The sequence below is a fragment of the Apteryx mantelli genome, chromosome 2 (genome assembly GCF_036417845.1).
Source record: "Apteryx mantelli isolate bAptMan1 chromosome 2, bAptMan1.hap1, whole genome shotgun sequence".
Lineage (NCBI taxonomy): Eukaryota > Metazoa > Chordata > Aves > Apterygiformes > Apterygidae > Apteryx > Apteryx mantelli.
In genome coordinates, this window is record NC_089979.1 from 127,450,093 (window position 1) to 127,462,883 (window position 12,791).

The following is a 12,791-nucleotide window of genomic DNA, read 5'->3' on the forward strand; positions in this document are numbered from 1 at the left end:
GCAGTCAGTAGTCTCTGCTGGATGGTCAGGTCATCAGTGCCAATCTGCTGGAATTCAGATACTGAATGTGACACAGCTTTGGCTGTGTCCTTGACTGAATGTCCTGAACACTGCATTGCTTCAAAAGCAAAAGGGATAAAAAGTAAATCCTGAACGCAAATGTTTCCACTAGGGACCAGTGGAAACACAAGAGAAATTTGAGGAAAGATGGAGACAACTGGGGATTTAAAGAATGTTTTTTCTATCATGACTAGTGGGGTACTAGCCAAAGAAAAAGAACTAATACTGATGATCAGGTATTTCATGTACACTTAATTTCCAAAGAAATTTCCATATTTTGTTTCAGGAAATTTTTGGTTGCATATTCTCCCTTGATTTTATATGGAAGTACATGATATTCTGTCTTAAAATTGTGTTGGAATTGTTGTTAGACACCTTTTTATCCTTTTTTTTTTTAATATGTAAAACATCTCTATCAATAATAAGGTGGTTATCGAAAGAGAATTAAATAGACCAAATTATATAATTTTGAGACATATGTTTAAAAGCTGCAAATCTGTCTTTTCCATGTGGCTTTGCACTAGTGTGTTCTCTTTACCAGAAACATCTAAATTGACAGTTTTTGATTAAAAGCCAGGGGAGAGCTGTATAATGTAGTTGTACTGGATTTAGTGGATAATTAGACCTCAGTAGCTTTATGAATTTACTTACATTAATGTGTTACCCAGTAAGGAGGTTGCATTGGCTGTTTTCTATGTGCTTTTAGCCACTACATTTAGGGCCCGATCCCAGAGGTCGTATTCAAGCATAGCTCCAGTGGAATAGAGAGCTAAACCCTTTAGAGAAACAAAAGACAAACAAACCATTTGGAGTTGCTAATACCATAAAGCTGGTGTGAGGTTTTCTGCAAGCTGCTGCAACCTGCCTTACGCCCGAGGGACAATACAGATGTTGTAGCCTTTGGCAGAGAAATGCACAGCCAGGTAAGGCAATATTTCTTTCAGTACACTCCTTTTGCAGCCCCTGGCAATAAGTTTTCTGCAGTTTCCTACAGAGCTGCAAATAGAAACTAAAGCTGTGCCTGATTCACTGAACCTTCAAGAAGGTGACAGGTGAAAAACAGCTAGCCCTTTTTTAGCAGTGTGAGCTCCCACTGCAGTGCAATGAGTTTCTTCTAGTTAGGATACAAAATTTACACTTCCGCTCATAATGATTAAATTCTGGGCCAAAATCTATAGTCAGTTCTACTATGTTATATTGATTTCAATTTATAATACTAGTACTAGAGAAAAAAATCACTTTTTTTTTTTTGTATAAAGCACAGCAAATGCAATTCTGAAACAGTGACAGGGAAACATATTTATAACAGAGACCAAGTAGAACACTGAGACAGACTGGCAACTAACACAGGACATAATCTGTTAGATTTACAGATCACACAAAATATGTCAGAAAGGAATCAATAAGAATTTTCTCTCAAACCACTAAATAGATGTTTGCTTAGTAATTCAGAAATTTCAAGGAAAATCTCTATTGTTATGGAAAGGAAAAGTAGAAAGGAAGATCTGTCTTAAGTTTCTGGCCATAGCTGTTTCTTTCTTAAATCCTTTGACTGGGGTAAATATAAACTGAATTCAGCCCTTTTTCTTCTAATTCTTCTCTCAGAGAACCCAGAGCATATTTTTCCTCTGTATTTATCTAAAATCCCATTCCTGGGATATCCAAAGCAGAAGAGCAATTTACGCTCTTGGGATCCTGTCTCTTGTGCGTTCTAGAGATTATTTGTCTTCTGATCCAGGCATTGAACAGCGTTTTATTAGCTAATACAAGTGACTAAGAGGCACCCCGCAATAACTTAACAGTTTTGAAAACAGAAATTTCTTTTACACTAATTTTGAGTTTCAGTTATCAAAACTTACATGACATGAGAGAATAGGAAATACTAAGTTTTTCTCTACACTTGTTTTTGCAGTTATTATTGTTTAGATTCCTCCCATTTTATTTGTGAGATACTAAATGGTGGTGCCTTGGAATACATGTTCATATCTCCCTAAATGTTTGTTCACTGGGTTAGTGATGTACTTGCACTTGCAGTTTCAACAGCCTGCTCTAAGTTATGTGGTGAGATCCTGAAACAGCTTAAACATTGGTATTAGGATAAATGAACCTGAGATTACAAATCTTGTAGTTATTCAGTATACTGGATGAAAAGATAAAAATGTGCAGACACTTCTGCCCCACAACAGTATCACAGATAACAGACTGATGGGATTGTGATTCAAGTAGTTCCTTCTGATCAGATTGTGTGTGTTTACACACAGCTGTGAATCCTATCATTGCTCCCATTACAATATTCCAGCACACTTTTTTGAATGCTGTTCCCTTAAAGGCTGAAATCATGTTCTCTGATCAAAGTTTGAGTAAAATGGGCTTTTGACAGGAGATTCAACATGTAACAGGATCATTTCAATCTTGACTTTTCAGAATAGTAACTAAAATGTTCTAAAGTCCAAGCCCTATCCTGTGCGCTTTCTGAATCTCCATATTCATTTCCCCTATACATGAAGTGGGAATTCTGCATAACCATGGATCCATCCAGCACCCTCAGACTCTTTAGGCACACCTTCAATTCCTTTTTACAGTAAACTGGATCAAATTCTGTGTTGCCTGAAAAGGGTAGACACAGTTTATAAACTGTTATCTTCCATTCCATCCATTGGAAGCTCATCCCTTCACTCCCACTTGCTGGAAAATGACAGTTTTCTCATGTTGGGCATAATAACTGAAGGAACAGAGGTGCATTCAAAGAAACATAGGCAAGGTTATAGAGAATAGATATGTCTCTTTTTAATGCAACATTTTATCACTGAGGTTCACTCTTCTCTAGTTTCTAGGAGTAGAAGTGACATTACACTTATAAGAAAGCTTCTGAGAAGTCAAGTGCATGATGAGTATCTAGTCCTCTAAGCCTACCCCCAGCTCCATGGAACAGTCAGGAGCGTGGGAGGCAGAAGATATGACTTTTTTAAGGTTGGTCTTGAAGTTGTCCTCAAACAGCCTCTCCTGCTTTTCAGCTGGTGGGGTACCTGCTGTCCACCACGCAGGCACAATATGTTTGCTGGGCTTGATGCTAGCATGTGTACAGCTGCTCTTAGACCAAGAGAGAAATAAGACTTAGGAAGAATTTACTAAGATTATAAAGTTCTGCTGGGGATGGGTACTGCTATCCCCAAGGCAAGAGCCACCCCCGCATAATTCCTGCTCTGTGGCTTGCCTTGTAGCTGATACCAAAGCTATCTACATTGTTATTCTAATTTCTCTAGCACAAGTAAATGTAAGAGGATTGTAGACAGGCTGACCCAAAGCAATATATGAATAGCTAAGGTTGCTGTGAAGTAGCAAGCTGGGGTACAGGACCAGCGCGGTTGCTTTATCACTGCTCTGTCCAGGACAAAACCACAAGCGTACGCGCATTGTGCATTATAACCTGAAGGCCCTTCCCGGCCTGCCACAGATTCCCACAGATGTGGAATGTGGAATGGGGCTTTGTAAGGGGTCGGTATCATTTTGTGAACCCTCTTTCTATCCCAGCTAGCTTGTCTCTATTTGTCAGAGGTAGGAGAGGGAATACATCTTCAGTACCAAAAGACATTAGGAGGAAATTCTTGTCAATGGCAAATTACAAGCATGTTGTCAAAATGTTTTGGGCTGGAAGCTTAGTAGGGGCAGAACTGCCTTGAGGCTTCCAGATTTGAGCTGGATTGCTACCATGGATTGAGCTAAAGCCTTACAGATTATAAATTTGAGGTTGTGTCCTTAGACAGACTAACAAGGCAGAAGGTACTATGTATGCTGCTTTCCAAAGGAAACAAGTATAATATTCTTGGCACTGAGAAATGGCACTATCGAAAATTCTTCCATATTACTCTTAGGTGAAACAAAGATGCCTAAGCAAAAAAGCAAGTATGGCAATGCTGCTATGTAAAGGTCTGAATAAATCAATTCAGTGTAAGCAAAATTTAGAACAAGTATTTCCATTTTTATTCTGTTGTTTCAAAACAGCCGTTTGTTTAATGCATCTATGCAAAGAGCACATTTAACAGGCAGATGTGACATCCAGATACTACTTCCTACTTCCTTGCCAGTGGAAAGCCAACCCCAACTTAATACATGAAAACAGTTGTACACCTTCAACATTAAATGAGCAAGAAACATAAATAAAATAAACAAAAATTAGCTTGCAACTTATAATGCTTCACTAAGGGAATGAAAGTATGATCCACAGATGTATTATATAACATTTCAGTATTATCATTTTGTGATATCTATACCTTTTTTATTAACAGAGGCTGCTTATATTCTGCATTACACCTTTCGTTGCATATGATGAATAAGCATGATAGTCCTTTAAATCTTAGGTACCACACTGTACAATAATATTTAAGAAGGCTCTTGTGTCTTTCGTTCCTTTGTAAAAAAAAACAAAAAACAAAAACAAAAAACCCAAACTTATTAAATGTTGATTATAGAAAAATCAATCTTTCAAGAAGAGGTTGACTATATTTTTTCAGCTGTGGAAACTTCTGCAAAAATATCTTTGCACAAGACAAATTTAAGTATGTAAGGTTATTTTTTTTTTGCCTTTTTTCTCTTTATTAAACATATTTCAGAATATTAATTCTACATACAACTACTGCAGACTTTTCCTTCCCCTTACTCATTTCTTGTTTTTAATGATATATATTTTTATACATTTAAAAATATTACTTTCTCTACAAAACATTTTTATACCTTATTCTTTATCTGCATTCCAACTAATTTCTGTAGGAGTTTCATAGTCTTTGTATGAGGAGAGTGGGCTCTTCTCCAGATGTATTTTCTTTTGTTTTTCCCTCTTCCTCCTCCCCTGTGTAAATACTGTTATGAAAGCACATTTAGCAAAAGATTACTCACTATAAAAAAGTCCTAATGTAGAACAGCAGTGACATGATACACCACACATCCACTTGTGTAGTCATTATCAATAATAATAGAAACAGGATCAAGTGATAGAAATATATTTGATTTAAATTAGTCATTTTGGGGGTGTATTTATTCAAGATCCTTCAAGCAGAGATGAATAGCAGGTTTCCAAACGTGATATTATTAGGGTAAGCAAATGAGTCATTATTTATATTATAATGTAATGGAAGTGGGTAAGAACAACACTATAAGAGGGAATAAGCAGTTATACCTAACTGTTTTTTCTATTACATTCATCACTACAGGATATAGCTGTACATGTCAGGTCAAGGTCAGTGATCTTTGTTCACATGAATCATTCTGAGTGCTAATGAAAACCACTCTCTAGTGCAGTGTTCAAACACCATAAGTTTTGGCGACTGGAACATCTGACTGATTAAGTTCTGCGAGCCAGAATTCACAGGTGAGGCAGAATAGTGGGGGAAATTAAGGGGGTAAGATGACGATTAGCAGAGGCCATAGTAGGAGATCACCGCTGAAAAAAGTGGATAATTTTAAACAAAAGGACAAGACAATACTGCTGCATCCTAGGCTATGGCTTCTTTACACCTTGGCTGTTTGAGTTTCAGCACCAAAGAGGGGGTCTCAACAACAACAACAACAACAACAAATTAAAAACTCATTTCTGAGTCAGTATCCAAAGAATAAGTTTTAAAGTTATGATAATGATGCATCCTAATTATCTTTCTCCACAGGCTTCTTGAAGTCAAGGTAACACAGATGGAATACAGTGGCACAGAAAGGGGGTTTTATTTTTCTTCTCGTTCAATAGAAAAATCAGTGGGAATTCTACATGCATTTTCTCTGCATCTCACAGTGTCCAGATAGAAAGAATGATATGCCTGGTGGAGGTGCTGAGGATATGCAGATAAATATGTATATACAAAAATAAACATAAACAGTGGAATATCTTTTCAGAGTTACTGCAGTCACTGCTATAATTTGACACACAGGTGGATTTATTATCAAGATTACAAACAAAACTTACACATATTATTTGTACTTATGAGACATACTGCTCTGCCAAATCCTCAGGACTGCAACTGCATTCTAAACTATGTTTTCTTGCTTGAAAGTTGCTAAACACGCCATCTCTGTGCCTGAAACTTTTTAATCATTACATCTGATTTTAAGTAGGCAAAAAACATCAGTGAATATTACATTCCTTACATTGCAAGTATTGTTTTACAAAAAAAAGGTTGAAGGCCCAGGCAAAGCTAGGGGAGGACTAGGTTCACCCTGGCTGTCCCAGAAGCCTTGCAGGCGCTCTGCAGAGGTGAGGGAGGTTGCTGTATCACCCTGCGTGGTGTTGCGGCATGTGGGAAGTGGGAATCTCAGGTTGAGTTACTCATCGTTTGGGAGTCAGGAGTGTGCAGAACCAATGATTTTGATGGCAGAAGTTAATTTACAAATGTTTTTCAGTCAAGGTGTTGTAGGAGGACTTGTGAGCTGGGAGAAGGAGGTTTATGCTGAGAACTATTATTTGCCAAGCGCGGAAGCGCTCCGCTGCTGGAAGCCACCCATAGCCCCATTCGATGCTCGCCCTTCTCCAGGCAAGCACGCCGCGGTGGCGACCGGCCCGCTGCGACCTGGCCCCGAGCGCAGCGAAGCTCTGCTGCCCGCCCGCCGGGGGATGCGGTGCGCGGGGGCCGGGGCGCCGCGCGGGGGCCAGGGCGGGGGCGGGGGCGCTGCGCGGGGCGGGGCGGGCCGCCGCGCTGCCCCCGCCGGAGCCGCCCGCCGCTGATTGACACGGCGCGGGCGGAGGCGGGCCCGCTCGCCGCCCGCAGCAGGGCAGCGGGGCGCCGCGCCGGCTCCGCCCCCGCCCCCTGCCAGCGCCGCGCCGCGCCGCGCCGCGGGTCCTCCCCCCGCGCCGCGCCGGCCCTGCGAGCGCGCCGCCCGCCAGCCTGGGAGCGGGGCCGCCCGCCCGCGGCATGGCCGGCGCGCTGGGCAGGGGCGCAGCGGGCTGGAGGATGAGGAGCGCGGCGGGCGGCCGGAGGGAGAAGCCGGCGGGAGGCAAGCCCCAGCCGCGGCACGGTAAGGGGGCGGCGGCGCCCCGCGGCCCGGGTCCCGCCGGGCGGGCGCGGCGCTGCGCGGGCTCTTTCCCCCTCCGCGGCTCTGCCGCCCCGAGGCGCGGGGAGCCGGGCAGCCTCGAGGTCTGCGTGGAGCGCGGCCGGGGCCAACTTACTTGCGACTTGTTTTGCCCGCTTGTGCAGTTTTGGGGGGTGGGATCTTCTTCTTTCCCCGTCGTGGGTGCGAAGAGGGGGCGCGGTCCCGCGGCTCGCCCGCGCCCAAACTCCGCTGAGCCGCGCCTCATGGCTTTATTTACCACAGGCTAAGGCTAGGGGAGAGGAGTAGTGTTCGCCTGTATTTTGGCATCTTGCTTTGCTAGAGGCTTTTTGATTGTGGCAGAAAGCGTTTTCCGCCTGGCAAACGCCAATAAATCTGGGAAGAGTCCTTCGAAATCTTCTTGGCTTGCATATGTCTGGTCTCTAATGCTTGGGAAGCGTTGTGAAAAATACTTGCCCTGTGTGCTCTTTTCCCTCATTACTTGTCCGGGGAGATAGATGCTCTTTTCTAAGGCTAAACTGTGTGCAAACAGTTCTTCCAAAACCAGATCCTGACTTTGAAAATATAGCTGGGAATGCTGATACATGAACTATTAAGTGTTCAGGCTCATGACCCGTTGTGTGAGGAGTGGTGAATTTGGTTACTCAGCACCAAATCTGTCATGTACAGTTTCCTCACTGTACTACCTGGCTGTCACTGTTGTCTGCTTTGATGAACAAACCCAACTGTTCGTGGATACGGGTCAGAGTGTCTGGAAATCTCACTAGAATTTCTTTTAGCAGTTTGTTCTCTGTGGGTTTTAAAACCACTATTTGGGTAAGTGTATTAAGTCTCTGACCTAACCCCCAACACCAAACGAAATTGTTTAAATTATGTTGGAGTTCTGCTATAATTTGTGCTGTTTGTTGTTGGATATGTCAGCCCACAAAGTAACTTTGTGCCTTTTGCAAAGAAAATAATTTGGCAAGCTCTCAGAAAGTACTCCTTCAGAAATATATGCAGCACTGTAGTGCAAATAGCATCTTGACGACAAAAGTGTTGTGCTGACAGGGAGCCTAGTCTTGAGCAGTTTTATTCTGAAGAAGGTGCTTGCTATAAAAGTAATACCCCCCCCCCAGTGCAGATCTAAAGTTTAAAAAAAAAAAAAAAAAGTTGTTGTTTCTGGTACTGACCATCATCTAAATATTTCTGGCTTACAGTGATTTTACAGGCATGCCTCCTTTTCTGTCTTTTGCTTGTTTGTGCCTCTTTTCAGGAGGCAAAGGGGAAACAGACTAACAGTCTGAGCAAAGGTTTTGTTGGTGGGTATCAAAAAAAAACCTCTAGAAGAAATGGCTGTGCAGGAAAGGAAGTGTTATCCAGTTACAGAATAAAAATATGATTTAAGAAAAAGTAGTAACCAATTTTCATATTAATTCTGAGCATAACGCTAGTGGTGGGGAATAACTAGCATGAAAAAGAGAGTTGGTAGGATCTCTTTAAGTTACAAGACCTGTTATTTGTGGATATTATGCAATAGCAAGGCACTTTGACTAAAATCCTGGAGGCAGTGAAGTTGGTGGGAATTCTGCCACTGACCTGAGAAGAGCCAGTATAAGGTGTGAGGCCAGGTTGAAAACCTTTGACTGAAATAGTCATGCAATTATGACAAAATTTGTAATACTATAGTATGCTGCTATGATTAAAATAGTACCAAAGTAGCTATACCATAAATTAGTTAAATTAAGGAGCTATTTTATAATTTGGTTCTGATTCAAACTAACAAAAAGGTGTAGTGTGCTTCAGTCAGTGTCATGGTTACTTCTTTTAAGTGTTTCATAAAGTTTCATTTAAGTAATTGCTTTAACAACATGTAACATTAAATTACACTGGGGCACATGTATGTTGCATCTTAATTTTCACCTATACTTTAAGGATAATCACTTTCTGCTGAGCTGCCTTTCCAAGGTGCACTAGACTTACAAGCTTGTTTACTATCCATTAGCAACCCCAAATATAATAATAAGGTAAAAACAAAGATTAGACCTAATTTGTATGTCCCTAATACTAACTCTATGCTACAGTGAGGTTTGTGGAAAAAAATATGCAATAGCATTTTTGTACACTTCTTAATTTTTCAAATTTATAGAAACACTTTATTTTCCACAATGGAGTCCCAAGTAAATTTTGGCTTTTGTAGATGGCATTGGCCACTTTGTGTTGGAATGGAGAATTTACTTAAAATGTTCAAGCTAAAAGTTTATAGGGGTTATAAGTAAGATGTACCTAAAAATAAAATTGTGGTATGTGAGCTGTCAGCATTTTTGAAGTGGCAAACAGATTTACAGGTTTGACTCATGCATGCATGCATGCAATTATCAAAATGAAGCAAAAACTATTCACATCCCACAACAGAACTGGGAGGTATCAGAAATATGAAATAACTTAAATTTGGGGAAATAATGCTGTTCTTTCCTATTCTCTTTTTGCTGCAAAGGCATTTTAATTGGCTGTGGGCCTCTCGGTATAAAGTAGCATAGCTCTATGGATCTCAGTGGTACTATTATGATTGACATCAACTGAGGACCAAACACAGTGTTTCTATGTATGCTTGGATTAAGAGATCTTTATCCAATCATCACTTTAAGGATCTAATGTTGCTGGGAACTGCATGAGTACTAAGTTGTGAGCACCTGTAGTTACCAATGCATTTGCTAGAACTGAGTAAACCTGCTGCTTAACAGAATAGAGTTACAGCTCTTTTCCACCTTTGGCATTCTCACCATTTATATAGGTAAATATAACTAGTTTTATTTTTCCATGGGGCTATTTCATATCAAGTATGCTCATGCAGTGCTTTACCATTTTAATTAAAAAATTATCAGCTGTAAGTAAATAAACAAATGCTTTTTTCATAATCAAACCATATACTTATGGGATTGCGACTTGAGACTTTTCTATACTTTTCAGGTATTTTAAAGCACAAAATTTTCCCTGTGATACCATGTACAGAAATTCTTGTTTTACATTGTATGAAAATACAGAAAATCAGAATTATTACAACATAAAACAGGACTAGCATTTCTACCCATTACGGTTTAGACAGTAGGCTAAGTCTTTGTCAAGACTTTGGCAAAAAGTTCAAGATCCTGGTAAGATGATGAATATCGGTGTTCTTGTAAAAAGCCTGTTTTTAAACGATTTAGTATTGGATTAGCATTGGTGCCTGAAATGTAAAATCTCTCAAGAGCTTGAAAATCTAGATAGATGGCTACAGCCAGAATTCTATTACAAGTACTCTCCAGGTAGAAGATGTTACAGAGTACCATAATGGAAATCACAATGTAAATCAAGTAATGTTTTACTTAGAAGTTTTCTTAAGTATTACTGTATTTGCATGTGTTGAAAAAAAGATTGTTGTTGTGTCCCTGGAGGAGCAGGAAGGTTTGTGACTAGAAGCTGTGAATCAGAAAAATGTTCAAATTATCTGTCACCACCAAAAATAACTTCTGGAAAGAAAGCAAATTTTGTATGTATTCTTAAAGCAATGTGAAAGTTTGGTAGTAAAAAATAGTTCAGCATCTTCAGTATTAAAACAATTACCAGGGGAAAATAGCATACATAAATAGTGCAGGATGTATGTGTAGGAGTGTGTGTGTGTGCGCACACAGGTGATATTTTAAACACAAAATTATTACTTCTTAAATTATTTGATTTTTAGGGCTTACATAACGTGCTAGTTTTAGACTAGGGAATGGAAGTCCTCCCTGTGCTTCATCCAGCCCAGTGAAATCTGTTGGTGTCATGCCAGTATATTGGATCATGCCCAGGTAGGCTGAACAGCTGTGAGCTATAGTAGCACTGAGCTTTTTTTTTTAACCTGGACCTGCTGACTAATTTTAGTCTTCACCTATCTAGAGCTGTCTCAGAACAAGACTAAAACTATTGTCTCCATTTCTGTTTGGTGTTTATTCTTTCTGAGAGTAACAGTTGGACTGTAGAGGGGTAAGAGTAGGAGTCAGTGTGTCACTGCTCCAGAGACCTGGATTTATTTAACTGTATTGAATTAATGAAAGAAAGGGGAGGCAGAAAAGAACCTACAAACCTGTCTATTGTTTTCCTCATGTATATGCTTTGATGTGTGCATGTACGCTAACAACTTTTGGTTGCTACTGGACTGGACTAATTCTAGAATTGACAGTAGAGAAATGAAGGCGCCTATAAATTTTGCTTAAGCTTTCCAATTTCAGATGTTTATCTTCACATGTTTCTTAATGAAATATTCAAGTGTGTGCTCTAGTGTTTTCTGCTGGCTTGTTCATTTTTTTCCTCCTCTGTCTCCTGGAAGTAATGTCCTTTGTCATATTCAGGTAATCGTAACCAAATCTTTTGTTATGCTAGAAGTAGTTCTCTACACCTCACTTTTTACGTGTGTCTTATTGTCGTATTTGTAAAAGTAAATTCTGAAATTCATGTAGGCGTTATACATATCCGATTAATATATCATAACAGAAGTTTTCTTCTTGAAGCAAGTAAACCTGCTTTCTGTGATCAGCTTATTTAATTTGCACGTAGATGTTAAATCATATAACACTTTTCTAGGCTATAGGTTCATACCATTTGAACATTGATGTTATTTCTACTACAGTATCACTTCGAAGCCACAACTGAGGTTGGGGTCCTCTTACGGTAAGCAGTGAGCATGGATTTCCCATGTGCAGTGATGATCTTGTTGTGAAGACTTGTCATTCTAAACAAGCAGATGGATAAAGGATTTGACCCGGAGAGCAAGAAAGATTGGTTTACCCAGCAAGTTTTAACTAACTTAACCTTTTCCTTGGTGTAAGCACCAGCTGATACCTCTTTACTCAGCTTAATCAGACTGAATACGTAATACAAATTCATAAAGAGCTTGTGTGATTTAGGAGTTAAGTTCCATTGACTTTTTTCACTGGAGCTTAGGGCCCTCAGTAACTCAAACCCTTGATAACGATGCTTTACAGTCTCTGATTTTTTTGATGTTTGAAAAATCTGAATGTTTGGCTTCAGCAATGTTTTTCAAATTAGTTCACAATGCTGTTACTTTAAAAAAAGGCAATACTCTTCTTGGCCAGAAACGTACATGATAAAACCCATAAATTCTTATTACACGGCTGAACATGCTTTTTTTTTTTCTATTTCATCAAAGAGGTTATTTATGATGCTGATAAAACACTAGCATTACAACTTGCTTAGATTTAATTAGAAATAAGTAATTGGACACACAAAGCCATAGATTATTCTAAATCTGAATTTACAATAGAAGGGCAAATCTACCATCTAGAACTTAGTAGTGGACTGCAAATACAATTTTATGATATTCATTTGAATCTAATTTCTGCACAGAATTATAATTAAGAAACCAAAGACTTTCTCTCCATCCCATAAGCAGCTTTTAAAAAAAATTTTGAAAAAATTAAAGAAGATTTGGAGAGTTTTAATCAGGCAGCAGTCACAAATCACTGCTGGTAAATGCAAGGTAGAAAAGGTAGGAAAAAACCATTTAAAAGGTAGAAAAAAATCTTTCTTCATCATGTGGCTTTTGCTGTTTGAATTTTTTTGTGAAACTAGGTGAAATAGTTTCTATAGTTCTGTCAGAGTAATCATCTCATTTTAGTACATTCTGATGAAGTATTTTATATTTTGAGTAACCATGGCTCAGGGGCATTTTATACTCACATCTG

At 39.6% G+C, this 12,791-nt stretch overlaps 1 protein-coding gene across 4 annotated transcripts in view; it reads left to right on the forward strand.

Annotated features, from left to right (window-relative positions):
- The first annotated feature begins 6,925 nt into the window (after positions 1-6,925).
- ZNF385D (zinc finger protein 385D) overlaps positions 6,926-12,791 on the forward strand; it is a 445,449-nt gene continuing 439,583 nt past the window's right edge. For all 4 annotated transcript variants that reach the window (XM_067291510.1, XM_067291512.1, XM_067291513.1 and 1 more), the window contains exon 1: positions 6,926-7,056. In XM_067291510.1, coding sequence (XP_067147611.1) covers positions 6,954-7,056 — 103 coding nt within the window. In that variant the 5' untranslated portion in view covers positions 6,926-6,953. The remainder of the gene's footprint in view (positions 7,057-12,791) is intronic.